We start from the raw sequence: 15,513 nt of genomic DNA on the forward strand, positions 1-15,513 counted from the left end.
TGAAATAGGACTGGCTGCTGAGGGGGTCTCAGGGAGCTCTAGAGCGGTTGAACGGAGCTGTAAGGGTGACCTGGCTTGGGCTGGAGGCGGCGGGCAGGTCCCGCCGTGCCAGCCGTCCCAGGGGCTGCACTGCCACCTGCTGAGCGGCCCGGGCAGTCCCGGGCCCTGAGCTGCAGGTCTCACGCCGGGCCAGGCGTGGCGGGCAGCGAGTGGGAAGGAGGGACACGGCAGGGGGTGTGCAGGTGAGCGCAGGCTCGTTGCTCCCGGGCGCGCCTGCCCTTCCCGCCAGGGAGTTGAGTGCCCGGGTAAACACCAGGCGCAGTGTGCGCGGTGTATCCACGGAGAGACAAAGCCAGGGCGGGGCGGGGGCCCTGCCTGCGAAGCCAGGGCGGGGGTGCCGGGCGCAGATTAGCCTCCCTGGGCGCAGGCTGCCCCACCGCCTGGGAGCACCGAGCCCAGCCCGTGGACAGGTGGAGAGGAGGCGGGACGGCGGCCGGGCGGGTCCCGCCCTGGGGGTGGGGCCGGGCGGGGCGGGCGGGGCGGGGCCGCGCTATGCAAATGTCGCCCACGGGCGGCCAATTGCCGGCGCTCGCCGCGCGGCTCCGAGCGCCCCGTCCCGCCGGCGGCCGCGAGACCAGAGCAAGCGAGCGAGCGAGCGAACGGCCGCGGTCCGGTGAGCCCCGAGCGCAGCCCAGCGCGGCCGGCCGGCCCCAGTCCAGAGACCAGGCGAGCACAGCGCCACCGAGCCAAGCCGAGCGCAGCTCCCCGAAGCCCAGCGCGCGCCGTCGCCCGCGCCCCGCTCCGGGGAATGCGCCCTCGGCGCGCCGGCCAGGGGGCGCCCGCAGCCCACCCGGGGGGAGGCGGCCCCGAGCGCCCCTGAGCCTTCCCATGGCCCGGGATGGGGCCCGGGGCCTCGACTGCTGACGCGCCCGAAGCCCGCAGAACCCGTTAAGCCGGGGCCGCGGCCCCGACCCGAGCTCAGGCACAGCGGCGAGAGGGCGCGGGTAGGGCCATGGCCCCGGGGGGCCGCTAGCGCGGACCGGCTCAACCGGGAGCCGCTCTGCTGCCGCCGCCGCCGCCGCTGCTCGGGAGCCCAGGCCCCGCCGCCGTGGAAGAGGTGAGTGCGGCGGGAACCGGGAGGGAGCGGTCAGGCAGCCGGGCCACCCCGCGATCCCTCTGGGACCCGCGGCACTGCAACTCTGCGGAAGTGTCCGGGGCTTGGGGCTCAGAGAGTCAGGGGGCTTCCCGCGGACGCAGGGTTGACCAGACTGGAGTGGGTGCCTATACCTGGCCGGACTGCCCCGACCCTCAGCATCGAAGCGATGTGGAGATGTGGAGGATGTGGCCTGCGGGGTCACCAGTGTGCAAAGCAACTTTTTCTGCGAAAGGTTCTGGGTGGGTGGGTGGGTGCTCCCATACACCTCCACCACCTTGTTCCTGGAGCGGGAGGCCTCATGCCCCTTCTCCTGGCTGAGCTCTCCCACTAACGCCTCAGGCAGCGTTCTTCCCCAGTAGGTACGCCTGCCCTGCCTCAGTGTCCGGATCTGGGGATCGTCTGCTGGAAGGGAAGCGCTATACTGGCAGCCCCCACGTGGAGGGTCTCCAAGATCAGCAGGGCAGGACTGCCAGCCCCAAGGCTTTTCTCCCAGCTCTGTGCCAGCCCCCTGACCCCCGCTACTAGTTTGGGTTTGCTTTCCAGCAGGGAGTCTTGCTTGGATTAGGGGCCTTGCTGTATGTGGGGAGTAAGTGAGCTGGGAGAGCCTGCAGTCAAGCCCCCCATCTGGGCAGGCTGGAGCCCCAGTGGTGAAGTGGGCAGGGGACACTAGGAGCTAGGTGGACTTGCTTAGAGCAGGTGGGACCAGAGAGTGTCAAGGTGGCCCAGGAATGAGGCAGGACTGGCAGGAGGGGTCAGCTGGAGGTAGGGCTGGAGGCCTGGCTGGATAAATAACTTCTAATTCTTGAGATAACTGTGTTGTGAACACTAGCCCATGAACACCTGGGGGAGTGGGGGGGGAACTGAAGGCACCGATGTGTCCGCTCTGGAGGTTGGGGGTTCCTGTCCTCCTGAATTCATCCAGATTGTCTCCCAGAAGCCCCTGTCCTAGTTGGAGATACAGGGAAACTGCACCCAGAGGTTGGTAGGCTCATTCCAGTCCAGGGAGTTGGTTGGAGCTGGAGCCTTTTCCCAGGCTGCATAGGGAGTGTGCCTGGACCCTTGGGGTAAGGTGTCCTGGAAGGTGAGGACACTGGGCACGCCTACCCCTGCTGCTGCCCCTCAGTTCTGAAGGAGCCAGGCCCAGAAGTGCAGGGGGTTGGGGAGAGAAGGCCAGGAACCCAGCCTCAGCCCCCTGCCGCTCCAGGAATACCTTGAGGGGGAAGATGGAGCCAAGCCCAGGTGACCTTGACTGGGAAACCCTGGCCATGAAAGGGGGGGGTTTCAATCCTAGCTATGCTGGTGTGTCTCTGCTTCCTGGTCCATAGGGTGTTGGGGGAGGGGGAAGCCAAGGAGTCAGGAAGGAGCTCTGGCCTGCTGGGGGGTAGTATGAGAGCAGCTAGGTGGGGGATGGGGTGCTGTTAATAATTTCTTCACCATGTTCCCCCGCAGCCCTTGCTCCTGCCTCCCTTCCATCCAGGCAGTTCTCAGCTTGGAGGAGCCAACGTTCCTTCCCTGAGGCAGGCTGTCCCCCACAACCCCCCCAAGCCTGAGAAGTCTGGATCAGTCTGGACAATTCGACCTCCTAGCCCCCTGCCCCGCCCCCAGGTGCCTCCAGACCCCCTCGTCTGGCCGCCCCTTCCCTGCACCCCTTGCCAGCCCCAGCTCCTCGGTTCTTTGTTCGAACGTCTCTCCTCCGTCCCTCCCTCTCTCCTCCCTCTCTCCTCCTCCCTCCCGCCTGCCTCCCTCCCTTGCTCCCTCCCGCCAGCCTTCTTTCCTTCCTTCTCTGCTCTCCTCCTGGTGGGCTCCCAGGTGGCGGTGGCTGTTCCTTCTCTGTCCACCCACCTGGGCTGGGCCAGACTGGGGGCTTCTCTGGGGCTGGGGCTGAGTGGAATGCATCTAGGGGCTGGCAGAGGGGAAGCAACTGTGGAAATGCCCTCCCCTTTCCTCTCTCTGTTCTTCTCTTCCTCTTTTTCCTTCCCTGTCCTTCTCCCCTCCATCCCCCAGGCTGCCAAGGAGGGGGCCTAGACTTGGGCCTGAGGCCCCAACAGATTTGAACATCCCCCATTCACCCTTTTAAAGGGCCAAAGCATTGTGGGAGGTCCCTGTAGGGGCCCAGTGGAGCAAAGCCCTCCACATTTCTGGACACCCTGGGGGACTCCAACACTGTCCTTGGTAACCCTGACCTTGTCACCATGAAAATGGCTGTAGGAGAAATGAGGTCACAGGGAGGACGGGAGGCGAGTCACCCTGAGCCCCCTGATACATAGGATCAAATCTCTCTAAGGGACCCAGCCTGCATCTTGTCCTCCCCAAGCCAGGACAGTGTCTCCCAGCTTCCTTGAGCCCCACCCCACTAGCAGGTCAAGTTCTTGAACAAACATATGCTTGTAAGGACGAGTGCGGGCATGTAAGCGTGGACGTGTGTATATCCACAACTGTTAGTGGGGGCCTCTCAGGTGCACCCCAGGGTGCTGGTAGCTGCACAGCCCTTTCTCCCACCTGCCTGCCTCATCAGGGCCTGCCATTCAGTCAGCACCAGCTTTGTGCCCCAGCAGACTGGGGGAAGGGCTGGTTCTGATTCTCCCCTCCCTCCTTCAGCCATCCTCCCTAGGAGGGAGCACCTGTGATGGGGGATTTTGAAGGAACATGAGAGGTGTGTCAGGCACTCAGGAGAGGGTTTTCCCACAGAGGGCCCCACAAGGGGAATGGGTCAGTCAGCCTGAAGCTGCACTTCCTGTCTGAGGAACCACCAGTGGTTTGCTTGGCAGGAGAGGCAAGGTCTCGGGGGAGGTGGGCTAGGGAGGGCATCAGGGTCTGTCGAGTGGGGCTGGACAGTCAGATGTGGAGCCTGGGCCTTGCCTCAGTTTGTGTTAGCCAGTGCAGGGGATTAACAGGCCACGATACCTCTTACACCCCACCCCCACCTCAGGGTCCTAGAAGTGGGCCTGGGGTCCTGTCTCCCATGGGAGAAGGAAGTAGGCCAGACAGATCTGGGGGGTGGGGCTCACATTGTCATTCTTGGTGCCCCCACCCCCAGTGCATCTGGGTGGGGGGGGCGCGGTTGGGAAGTTGGCACTGGTTTTCGCCTGGAGGGAGCAATATGTTCAGACAACTGGTGCTGGGCTGCGTTTACCCAACAGCCAGTCTGCCTGGGGAGACAATATTTGAAAAACATTGTATGGAAACTTGGGCCTGCTTGGGGTATGGGAGTTCTGCAGGGGATACTGAGGCTGGCTCAGACCCTGCCCCAGGCCTGCTGGCCGTCCTCACTCCCCTTCTTTGCCCTCTATAGGCAGAGCTGGAAATTTTCCTGGCAGGAAGTCCTTCTGTATGTCTGACCTGGATCCCTCCTGCTGTGATTTCAGTAAAAGTAGACCCTACTGTTCTTTGCCTCTCCTTTTCTGGCTGCTGTCTCTCTCTCACTCTAGGCCATCTATGTGTGTCTCACTCATCCTCCACTCCCTCATGCTCCCAACCCCAATAATCAGGTTCAGATTTCCCTATACTAGAAGGAGAGATTTGGCTGGAGCCAGCAGGACTGGACCCATCTCTTCCCTCATTCCTTGAAGTGGGAGAGGGAAGGAACAGCCCATTTGGTTGGGGGTGGATGCAGGGGAACTAGAGAGGGCTGTAAGATCACCTGCTTGAGCTGAGCGCTGTGAATGGAAGTCAGGAAGCTGTGACGCGGGGAGGGTTTGAGTCTCCCATGGCCCCTATTAGTCCTGGTGACCCTAGGCTGCACTCAGTGGCTTGGTCTTCAGACCCATTGTTAGGGACAAGAAAGAATATGAGGTTTTCACACTGAGGCATCTGAGGGTGTGAGTAAGGAGACACCCATCGCCCTATTTATTCAGATAGGGAAACTGAGGCACCTTGGGCAGAATTACACAGGGAAATGTTGGTAGGGCAGGGTACCCCACTCTGCCTCACACATTGCAATCTTGCTCCCCCTCCCAGGTGTCTAGCTGGCTGCCTGATTCCTGGGCCCTAGGCCCCTCCCACAATGCCTGTCGCTGGCCTCCTCCTCTGGGCTTCCCTACTGACTGGGGCCTGGCCAGCCACCCCAACCCAGGACTACCTCCCGGCCACGCCTCGGGTCCGGCTCTCATTTAAAGGTAAGAGGCTGCCTTGCTGTTCCCCAGCATACTCCTCTGTCCAGAGCACTTGGCCCTGTTGCGCAGGAGAGAGAGGAGAGGTCAGAGCAAAAAAGGACAAATTGTGCAGCCACATGGGTCACACTGGGTGTGTTGGGGGCGACAAAGGGGGTGGTGACTTGCTGGGAAAGGCTGGAGACTGGACTACTTAGATAAGGGTCCTGAGTCTGGCTGCTTCATTTTTTTGTTTTTTTTTTTTTTTGGCTGCATGGCATGAGGGATCTCAGTTCCCCGACCAGGGATCGAACCTGCAGTGGAAGCGTGGAGTCTCAGCCACTAGACCGCCAGGGAAGTCCCCAGGCCGCTTCTAGAGCCAGAATGTGTGGCCTCTGGGTTTGGGACTGCAGAGCATCTCCCTCTGTGTGATAACTGGGGTGACAGAGGTGTCATGCCTTTCAAACTTGTGTTTGCAGAAGCCCTTCCCTGCCACTGGTCCTGCCCTGCCTGGTGAAACAATCGGGCAGACACTGAGGCCTCCGAAAGCTAGAGGAGCAGGACCTGCTCTGCTGGGCTGTGGGTGCTTGAGGAACCTTCCTATGGGTCTCCATGTGGGAGGGGTTCCCAGGAATTGGGGAGGGGGCTCTTGGCTGTGACTAGAGGCTAGGCCACCCGGTGAGTTCAGGGAGAGCACGTGCTGTCGTTACAGGCCTGAGATCCCCAGTGAGCACTTTGCTTGAAGTCACTGGAACGTTTTAATGATGAGTTGGGGTCTGCAGAATGAGATGCTAGTCCTCCAGCTCCATCACCTTTGCAGTTAACTCACTAGGCAGGTGAACATGTGTGCCACACATACTATCCAGGCGTACCGATGGTTCACTCACTAGCCACCTCCTCGAAGGTGTGCATGATCCAAGAGTCTACCCTCGGCCTGGGATAAGGGACAGCAGCCATGCTTGGGGGACCTGGGGTCACTGCTGAGTTCTCAGCCTTGGCCCTCCTCTGGCCCAGGGTCACTTGGTCCAGGTGCCTGCCCTGGGTGGGGCCGACTCAGCCCTGGCTGACCAGATTCCCGGGTGCACTTATAAGGGTGAAAGGCTGGGCCAACCTTTCCTTCCTCAGGCTTGGCTGAGGCCCAGCCCCCACCTCACCATGTTCCCATGTCCCCCAGCAGAGCCCCTCTCCTGGCCCCATATTACCCGTGCAACTTGATGGGGGAGTGGGGAGTGAATTTCTGAGGATGTGCCTGGAAGGAGTCCTGCACAGGGCCTGAGAAATGGGCAGAAGAGTTGATTGGTTTGGGTTGTAAAAAACAACTCCTCTCCTAGGCCTAAGAAGGTGAGATACTTATTCTGCTGATATCTCTACCCTTTCCTGGTGGAAATCCTCGGAGCTGATTAATAAATATTGAAGGGGCCTGGTCCCCCTCTCACCCCATTCCAAGCCCAGGGTGCCAGCAGGGAGAATAGAGCATCCCCTCTCCCCACAGGGGCAGGGAGGGTGACTTGGTTTCCTTACCCCTGGGATCTTGGAACCAAGGCATCCACTCTGGGTATCACTTTTGTCATCACCCTGGAGACCCATGAGAGGAAGCAGGAGAAACAAGATATTGGGAGGGTCTCTGTACACTTCCTTTAAACCTTCTTGGACCTGCAGGGGCAAAGGGGCAAAGGCTTTTGTTCCTTTTTTCCAGAGAGAGTAACCGAGGCTCAGGCAAGGGCAGGGCCACGGTCAGGCAGGAGGCAGAGGAGAGGCCAGAAATAGTGCTGGTGCTCTGGTCTTGCCGACGCCTGAAGCCCACATCGGTCAGGTCGATTCCCCCTCAATTAGCTCTGAAGCTGACACCCACAGTGACTAAAAGCCCAACTCACTGGCAGCCAGCCTGTGGCGCTGACTCTTGTGGCAGCCTGGGGTGGGACTGTAGGCTGCCTGGGGCCACCCCATCCCCAGGCCTCTGTGCTTTTGCACGGGCAGGTTTCCCTGTCCTGAAGGACCTTTCTGTTTCCTACTTGATCTCCTGTCCTACTTTTATGCTTAGCTGTCACTTAGTTTAGCAGATTCTTGAGTACCTGCCATGTGCCAGGCCCTGTGCTGAGCACTGGGGACTGTGCAGTGAACAAGATGGGGGTGCTCACAGACAAAGTGGCTGAAAAGACAATGGACACCCAGCTGGCCGGTGCCTCCTGGGAGCTCAGCACTTACTGTGCACCAGGCCCTGTGCACCCCTCTCCCCCCTCATGCTGGATGGTCTCAGGCAGCTCATGCATACGATGCGGCCCTCAGTGAGGAGTAGGCCCTCACTGATCATTTGTGGAGTGAGAATAGAGACAAACACCTACAGAACCTGGGCCCTGGCCTGGCTGTGGCCAGGGCTGGGAGGAGCTTCTTCTCCTGGATATACAAGAGGAGCACAGAGAGGGCTGCTCTTGGGAACACTGGTGGTCACTGTGGCTTAATGCCTCAGTTTCTCCATCTGTGCCTTGGATGGATATAGCAGCTGCCATACCAGGCCTCAGGGCCTCCCTCAGTCTAGGCACATCCCCTCCCTTGCCTGGGTCCCGCTGCAGTTGGGAGGTGCTAGTTCCGGCCTAGTCGGGCCAGACCCTCTAAGCCGGAGGTTCTGGTATGAGGGGCCACGCTGCCCAGGGCAGATAAAGGAACAAAGGCAGGAACTGGGCCAGGCTTGGGCTTGCTGCCTGCCCATCCGCCTGGGCACCCCAGCCAGGCCTAAAGCTGAGAGAGGGTATAAGGGAGAAGGGGCCCAGGGTTCAGTCAGAGTGGGGAGACTCCTATGGCCCATCTCCTGAGCTTCCATCAGCAGCACAGCCAAGGTCATGCAGAAATGAGGGGTCAAGTGAGGAAGATTTTCAGGAGCAGGAGAGGTATTCTTTGAGAGCTCATGGATGCTTAGAACTAGAGAGCCTGGGCAGCAGGACCCTCTTTTCACCACCTATCCTTGCCTGGGCCTGGAGTCCCCTTAACCCCAGAGTCACTGGCCAAGTCTGGGAGAAAAAAAACTCTCCCTTCCCCCACCCTGAGATGGTCCAAGCCCTGGGGTACCACCTCCCACTGCAGAGGGAGGTGTGAGGGCCCTGCCAGGTCCTTTGTTTAGCTTGGGGAATGTTTACTTTTTCTCAGGAAGCCACCCCCACAATACACTGCTGCTGCCTGGGCTGGCTTTGGCCAGGACTTGAGGCCAAGAGGTGCTTGGAGGGGGAAAGCGATCTTGTGATGACATGAGGTGGCTGGGCTACTGGGGAAACTGAGGCCGGAGTAAGGAGATGGAATGGAAGGTCACCTTGCCAGGGGAGGTCAGGAAAGATGAAAATAATAGAAATAACAATAGGTACCCATGATGATAACCAAGTGGTAGTCCCTCCAAGGCCTGGGGAAGGGGACTCCCTGGGTATCCTGTGAGGAATCAGACCCAGAGGCTTTCCCGGGTCACTCAGGAGCAGGACTAAGATGGAGCCTGGCTCTGCCTGATGTCTGAACCTGTCCCAGGACTGGGGGTGGAGGGCAGGCTGGGAATGCAGGCACAGCCCTCTCCCATGGGCTCGGGCTCGGGCTCAGGCTCGGGCTCGGGCTCAGGCTCGGGCTCGGGCTCGGGCTCGGGCTCGAGCTCGAGCTCCAGGACCCTGCAGTGCCGGCTTTAGCCTGCCCAGCCTCACTTCCCAAGGAAAGGGCTGGGTTCGCACTGGTCAGGCTTCTTGTGCTCTGTACCACTGGAGAAACAGCACTTGGGTTTGCTTATTTCCTATGAATACAGTTGTCCATCACCCCAGCCCCTCCACTGATCAGAGTCCTCTAGGAAGCTCTCTCCCTTCGGAGAAGGAAAACCAGGGCCCAGGAGAGGAAAGGGCTTCTATGACCAGAGCAGCCCTGGGGTTCAACCTTCTCAAGAGTCTGGGCGTATCTGGCTTGCTCTTTGGGAAGGACGTTTTGCAGGTGGAGGGTGAACGGGTTGGTGCTGGTCACTGCCCACCAGCCCTCCTCAGCCCAGCTCCTGAACCTCTGGGACTATTAGGCGCATAACAGTGCCACCACTTACATCGTTTGTGTGTGGCATTCGAGAACCAAAGTCGCCAGGTCTCCTTATTAGGAAATGAGGGGATTGGAGGTTAGGAAGGGTCACAGTCCATTTACTTAGCTGGCCTGACTGCACGGTGTGAGGGGCGGGGCTGGGGAGCTTAAGGACCCTCCCTTGCCCACCAGGGGGGGGCTCCCTGGCCAGCCAAACAGGCTTGGAGCTTCAGATTGCAAGGGACAGGTGAGAAGGCCCAGGAGCTTGGAGGCCAGGGGTGGTACCAGGGAGCTGGGTAGGTGGCTTTGACAGCTACAGGGGGACTTGGAGCTAGCAAACTGGGGAGGCGTGGGTATTCCAGGATGAGCCTGATGAGGGAGGAAGGAAGACCCAAAGCATGAACTTGAGCTGAGATCCCTGCGTTTGGGATCTCAGTTTTCCTGGAAATGGGAGCCGCCTCACTCCTGAGAGGGGACTTGGAAATGGCCGCTTTGGGAGTTGGGAGGTCCTGGGTGCTGGTTGGCTGCCCCTCAGCTGGCCAGGGATCAGCCCTCGGAGAGAGCCGGGCAGGTCCTTGTGCTTGCCGAGAGCCTGCCTGAGGCCCAGCCTGGGTCAGCCAGGCCAGGACCTGAGGCTCTCAGCTGTGGTCCTTCCAGGTCCAGCCAAGCTTCAGATGGGACCGCCACTGGCTGGGCCTCCGCAGCACAGGCCTTGTCTCTGGTTCCCTGGCACGACGCCCACCCCTCCCTCCCTGGCTCCAGCTTCCCTTGGCACGGAGTGAGGAGCTGGTGCATGCTCAAGGAGTAAATCATGTTCCTTGGCAGCCCCCACTGCTTCGTAATCGTAAAGAATTTAAAGAGAAACCACCAAGATAAAAATCTCATCCTGGCCCATGAAGGCATCTTTCACCCTGTGGCTTGGGAGGTGGCAGCCTCAGAGTGGGCTCCTGGCTGTCTGCACCTGTGTGTGTGCACCTCCAACCTTGTGACCTCTCCAGAGGTGGTGTGGAGCCCAGAGGGTGTCTTCAGAGCCGTGGGTACTTGGCCTCTGACGCCTGGGAGACCTCCAGCTCCTCCCCCAGGGCAGGCAGTGGGACACTTAATTTGGTAGAAGGAAGAGGTGGTGCTGTGGTGGTTGAGAGAGCTGGCCCTGAAGGCAGGCAAACCTCTATCCTACCTTGTCAGCTGTGTGATCTTAGACAAGCAGCTTAGGCTCTCCCACCCCCGGTTTCTCCATGTAAGGTAGGGATGGCAGTGGCCCCATGGAAGCAGCATCCTGAGGTCTCAAGCTGCCTAGCTTGCGTCCTGGCCATGGGTAGACCTTGCGTAGTGAAGTCCCTCTGTGTCCTTGCTGCCTCATCTGTAAAATGGGGACAAAAATGGTGTTGACTTCATTGTGTTTTGTGCATTAACTTTTTGTGAATACAGTTATGGCTCTGGCGAAGCAAGTCTCAGAAACTAAGAGCTACTCTGAGGGTGGCAGACACCCTCAGAGGGCTGAGGGCTGATCCTGGGGGTGCCCAAGGAGTCCGCACTGCCTTACCTCTCCCTCTAGATTTCTAACCTTTGGTAAAGCAGGTGGTGTTTGGAAAGGACTGCAAGAGGGACCCTGAGCCCTGTGGGTAGAGTGGGGTCAGGAGGATGAGGATTCCTACCATGGGCATCTGGACAGGATTTGTGGAGGAGGCTACATCACAAACAGGGGAAGGGAGATTTCGGGAGCGGGAAGAGCAGGAGCGGAGGCGGGGTGTGTGGGGTGCAGCAACTGGGGAAAGGGCAAGATGCTACATGGAGTCTTGCTCCTGGTGCTAGGATATAGAGCTTGCACTTTCTCCGTGTTGTTTTTGAGCTCCTTTTTTCATGGCAGAGGTACCAAATACATACTGGGAAAAAGATAATGCATTTGGGGAAGGGATGCCATGGAGGGGGCTCTCCCGGAGATGAGTGTCCCAGTCTGGTTGGGGCCCACGATCAGCTTTAGTGACACAGCCCGCAACCCACCCCCACCCACCACCCGGCCCTGCACTGTTCTAGCTCCTACAGCTTGTGCTAGGGGTGACCAGACCTGGGTTGTCACTTGGGCATCTACGCAACTGGCCCGAGAGTATGTTTTCTTGGCCTGACCTGGCACTGTCCTGGGAATCTGAGCCCTGCCTCAAGGGAGCCCTTGGAGCTTTGGAGAAGCAGAGAAGATTCCTGCTGCATTTTTCTTAGAAATAGCAAGAGGGCCTTTGCCAGAGGCCTGGATGCCAGAAGGCTCCGATCTGAATCCAAAGCCCAGCTCACGTGGGTGCCTGAGCTTGGCAGGCCTGCAGGCCCCCGCCCCCCAGGCTGCTGAGCAGCCCCTGGGAGAGGGTGGAGGCCTCCTGGGGTTGCTTACTGATCCTGACCCGGCAAAGAATGGGGTCTGGGCGGTGGCTGCTGGCCTAGGTTCCAGGAGGCCAGCCAGTGGTGGAGGGAGGCTCAGCTAGGCTGACCTGTGGCATTCTCACTGGGGCTGCTGGCAAGTATTGCCTATCTGCTATATCTCTGCAGGGCAGGGACAACCCCGAAGCAGCAGGCCCCTCCAGGGACCAGGAGGCCTTTGGGGCGTGAGGCCTCGGCTCCACCCCCCTTCCCCCAGTCTTCTTCCTTCCTTCCTTCCCCTGATCCCCCCTTGTCTGCATCTCCTCCCATCACTACCATGACCCCTCCGTGGCTTCCTACCCAGACATGCTCTTTCCTCTAAGGTCTCTGCACCCAGCCAAGAGCCTTGTTTCTTCCCATTTAGGGCTCAGTGCTGATGCCCTCATTTCCTTCCAGGGGCAGAGTCCACTGTGTGGACCTGCTGGTCCACCAGCCTGGGTGGCTCCTGTCGGTCCTGCACTACAACTACAGAGCAACAGCTAGAATGTGGGGGCCTCCTGGGCTCCTGCAGCACCTGAGGTGGAATGGGTGGCACTCCAGGCTCCTCTGCTCAAGGCTGCTCACGCTGTCATTTTGCTTAGCACCCTCCAGTCCTAGCACCAGGCCTGTGTGGAGTACTCGCTGCCTTTCTGGACTGGCGACCAGCTAAGTCATGCCTGGAGTCCTGAGACAGCCTCACCACATCCCTCAAGGCTGACCCTGAGCACACATCTGTCTGTGCGGTGCCTCAGTTTCCCCATCTGAATATTGGGGGGGAGCGCGAAGACTGTCTGGGACATCCTGGGAATCTCTGGGTAGGTGATGTGAAGGGGCTGCAGGGACCCCAGGAGTCTGAGGAGGGCAGAGATGGGGGCTGGGCCCAGGGCAGGGGGAGGGTCTTGACACCCACCAGCCTGTTGGTCCCATCCTGGCCTGTCCGTCTGGTTGATTTATCAGAGTAAATGAGCCATGGAGAGTTTGTTGTCTTTTGCAGTCACAGGGAGGAGGAGGTGGTGGAGGAAGGAGTGAGGAGTTTCCGGGCCAGGTCTGGAATGTGGGAGGAGGGGTGGGCCCCCGAGGCCTGTGGAACTGGAGGCTCTGATCCACTCTGCCCACCTGAGAAATGGATTGGTGCCACCTTCCCCTCAGGACCAGCCCCTCTTCCCACCCCCTTCCCACTTCTTGGGGCACATTCCAGTGTGAGCTGCTTGCCTGGCCCAGGCCCCCTCCTCCCACCCCAGGCTCAGGGACCGCCTTGCCCCTTCAAACCAGCCTCCTTGACCACACTGTGTCTTTTCCAAGCTGGGCAAGAGCTCTGAACTTTGCCTGGCCTGCAGATGCCCAAAGGTGTCCTCCTAGGCAGCCGTGCACGCCATTCGGGTCCAGGTAGGACATCCTGACCCCCTGAGCCACCAGCCCAGACCTAGAACAGTCAGGCACCATGTGGTCCTGGGGGTGGGCAGGGATCAATGGAGGCACCGAGGCTGGAGGGCTCCCTACCTGCTGGGACACAATGGTCGAAAGTCACTGGACATCCGTAGTGGGGAGAGGTGTAGAACCTTCGCTGTCCACCAGGTGTGTGTGCCAGGGAGTGACTCTGCTGCCCCTTCCCACCTGGCTTTTTCCCGGGTCAGGATGAGCTGTGCCTCCAGCCTGTCTTCTCCTGGGCGGAGCAGGTGGGCGCTGGGGCGGAACGGGCGTGGGAACAGCATGCCTAGGCCTGCCGGTCCCAGGCCCCAGGCCCCAACCCCCAACCTCCAACCCCCAACCCCCAGCCCTTAGCCCCCAAAATGGGAGGGAAGCCTGCAGCAGAGCTTAGCCCAGCTGGGCTGCTCCAGCTCGGCTCCAGCTTGGTGTTTACTGAACAGCTGCGATGTTTACAGTAGCCCTTAAGAAGGGGCCCCTTGTTCCAGAGGATTTCCCATCTTGCGGGTCCCACTGGGGGCTCTTCTGACCTCACCACCTCCCCGCACCCCTGGGATAGGCATGTCAGGGTGGCAGGGACTACAACCATCTCCACCCTCTCCAGCGCTGGGCCAGTGTCTTGGCACCTGCCCCTCCACCATTCACTCTGGCCTTGGGTCCCTCTCCCCTGGAGGAGCTGACATTCCCAGGAAGTGGCAGCTCTAAGTGATGAAATACGGTAACTGGGTCCCCAGTTCAGACTTTTAAATTAAATTCAATCAGAGCCGTTATTGAATATAAACACGTGGAGTCATTTACATGTTAATTATGTTGAATGGACTATGAGGCCATAATTAGTTGCTAATTGGGTGAGAGCGGCTGTAATTGGCTTTTTTGGCACTGACCTGGCTCACCTGCCTAGGGGGAAGAGGGGCGAGTATGGATGGCTCCTAGGGAGGCTTCTGGGTCTCCAATCTGGACAGCCTGATCCAGAGATGGGATTGAAGAGGACAGATTTTGAGGGGCTTGGGGCCAGAGGAACCTGAAGCCTACCCCCCAGGGAGGAGGCAGCTTAAACCCCAGGCAAAACCCTGGGTCTGGCTTCTAGGGGTTCCCATCTAGAACATCCCTAGGGGTGTGGTGGGAGGTGGGACTGGGAGAGCCAGCCCCTGAATCAAAGGTGACAGCCTCTCCTGCCCAGCCCCATGTGGGACCTGGACCTGAACAAATGGTAAATGCCTAGGAGAGGGTCCATGGGAGCACAAGGCAGATGTCACCCTGGTATGTCAAGGCAGATGCTGGGGCCCTGGATTGGCCTGGCCAGGGTTGGAGTCTTGGCATTGAGGTATGAGTGAGGTGGGTGTGCTGAGCAGGGAGAAAGGTGCATGCAAAGGCTTTAGGGAGGCCCTGCCCCCAGCTCGCCTGGCTGGGGCTCCAGGGTTGCAAGGCTGTGGCCAGGGGCTGAGGCCTTCCGGCTGGCCGCTCATTAAAAGAGGATTAGGCCGGGAGCCAGTGGGTCAGCCCTGCCCCTGGGCCTTCCTCTGGGGCCCCTCACAGCTTGAGGGAGTGGTAAAGGGGCTGGGGGCCAACCCTCCCTAGAGCCCACGGGGGTGTCCAGGAGGGACCCTGCCATTCCTGCTGCTGCCACTGCTACCATCTCCTTATCCACCTCAGTTTCCCTCCTCAGAAGGGCAGGGGGATAAAGTACTGACCAGAGACCCTGGCCAGCACCCCCACCCTTCACCCCCAGCCTCATTTCTCTTCATCTTAGGGATTAAGGCTGGACCAGCCCACATGAAGTCAGAGGTCAGGGCTGAGCTGCCGGGACCTGTCTATCACCTCCCAGTACCCAAGCACAGCCCAGAGAGGTGACAGTGTCAGTCAGGGCCTGCTGCTTTGTAGGGCTGTAACCAAGGGGGCGGGGTACCCATCTCTGATCCAAGACCCCCCTTTTGCAGCAGCCCCTGCCTCACTGGCAACAGACCTGGTGTCCTAGAGACGGGCAGCGAGGGGTCGGGGCCGCCCACTCGGGGTCTTCGGGTGAGGGCTGCAGACACGCCTCCTCAGTGCTGTCCTCGCCCACCACCTCCTTTAAAGTAAGGCATCATCAGCTGCTTCCCAGAGAGGAGGAAACAGAGACCCCCAGGATTAAGCCTCCTATACACTGAGAAAATTCCTGCCTCTGGACTTTTGCCAGGCCGTTCTGGGCCAGGACCCCAAGTGTCTAATGGCCATGGGAGAGTGCTAGAGGCTGGAAACGACTGCGGAAATGAGGTGTCTGATGCCAGAAAAGGCTCTTCCTTCCCCATGACGGGAAAAGCCTTCCCGGATGTCACCCCACCCAACCTGTGCCCAGCCTGGATGAGGGCATGGGGGTGGGGAGCTCTTCCCTGGAGCATCACTCAGGCACACCACCCTCCCTCCCCAAGGTCAAAGCTTATACAAACTTGAATC

The 15,513-nt window shown here is 59.8% G+C and overlaps 1 protein-coding gene across 1 annotated transcript in view; it reads left to right on the plus strand.

The window, feature by feature from the left end:
• The first annotated feature begins 604 nt into the window (after positions 1-604).
• The window catches only part of SEMA3F (semaphorin 3F), a 29,587-nt gene continuing 14,678 nt past the window's right edge, over positions 605-15,513 (plus strand). The window contains 2 exon segments of the mRNA XM_036869658.1: positions 605-1,117; positions 5,114-5,271. Coding sequence (XP_036725553.1) covers positions 5,160-5,271 — 112 coding nt within the window. The 5' untranslated portion in view covers positions 605-1,117; positions 5,114-5,159.

This window comes from Balaenoptera musculus, chromosome 11 (genome assembly GCF_009873245.2).
Source record: "Balaenoptera musculus isolate JJ_BM4_2016_0621 chromosome 11, mBalMus1.pri.v3, whole genome shotgun sequence".
NCBI classification, from domain to species: Eukaryota; Metazoa; Chordata; class Mammalia; order Artiodactyla; family Balaenopteridae; genus Balaenoptera; species Balaenoptera musculus.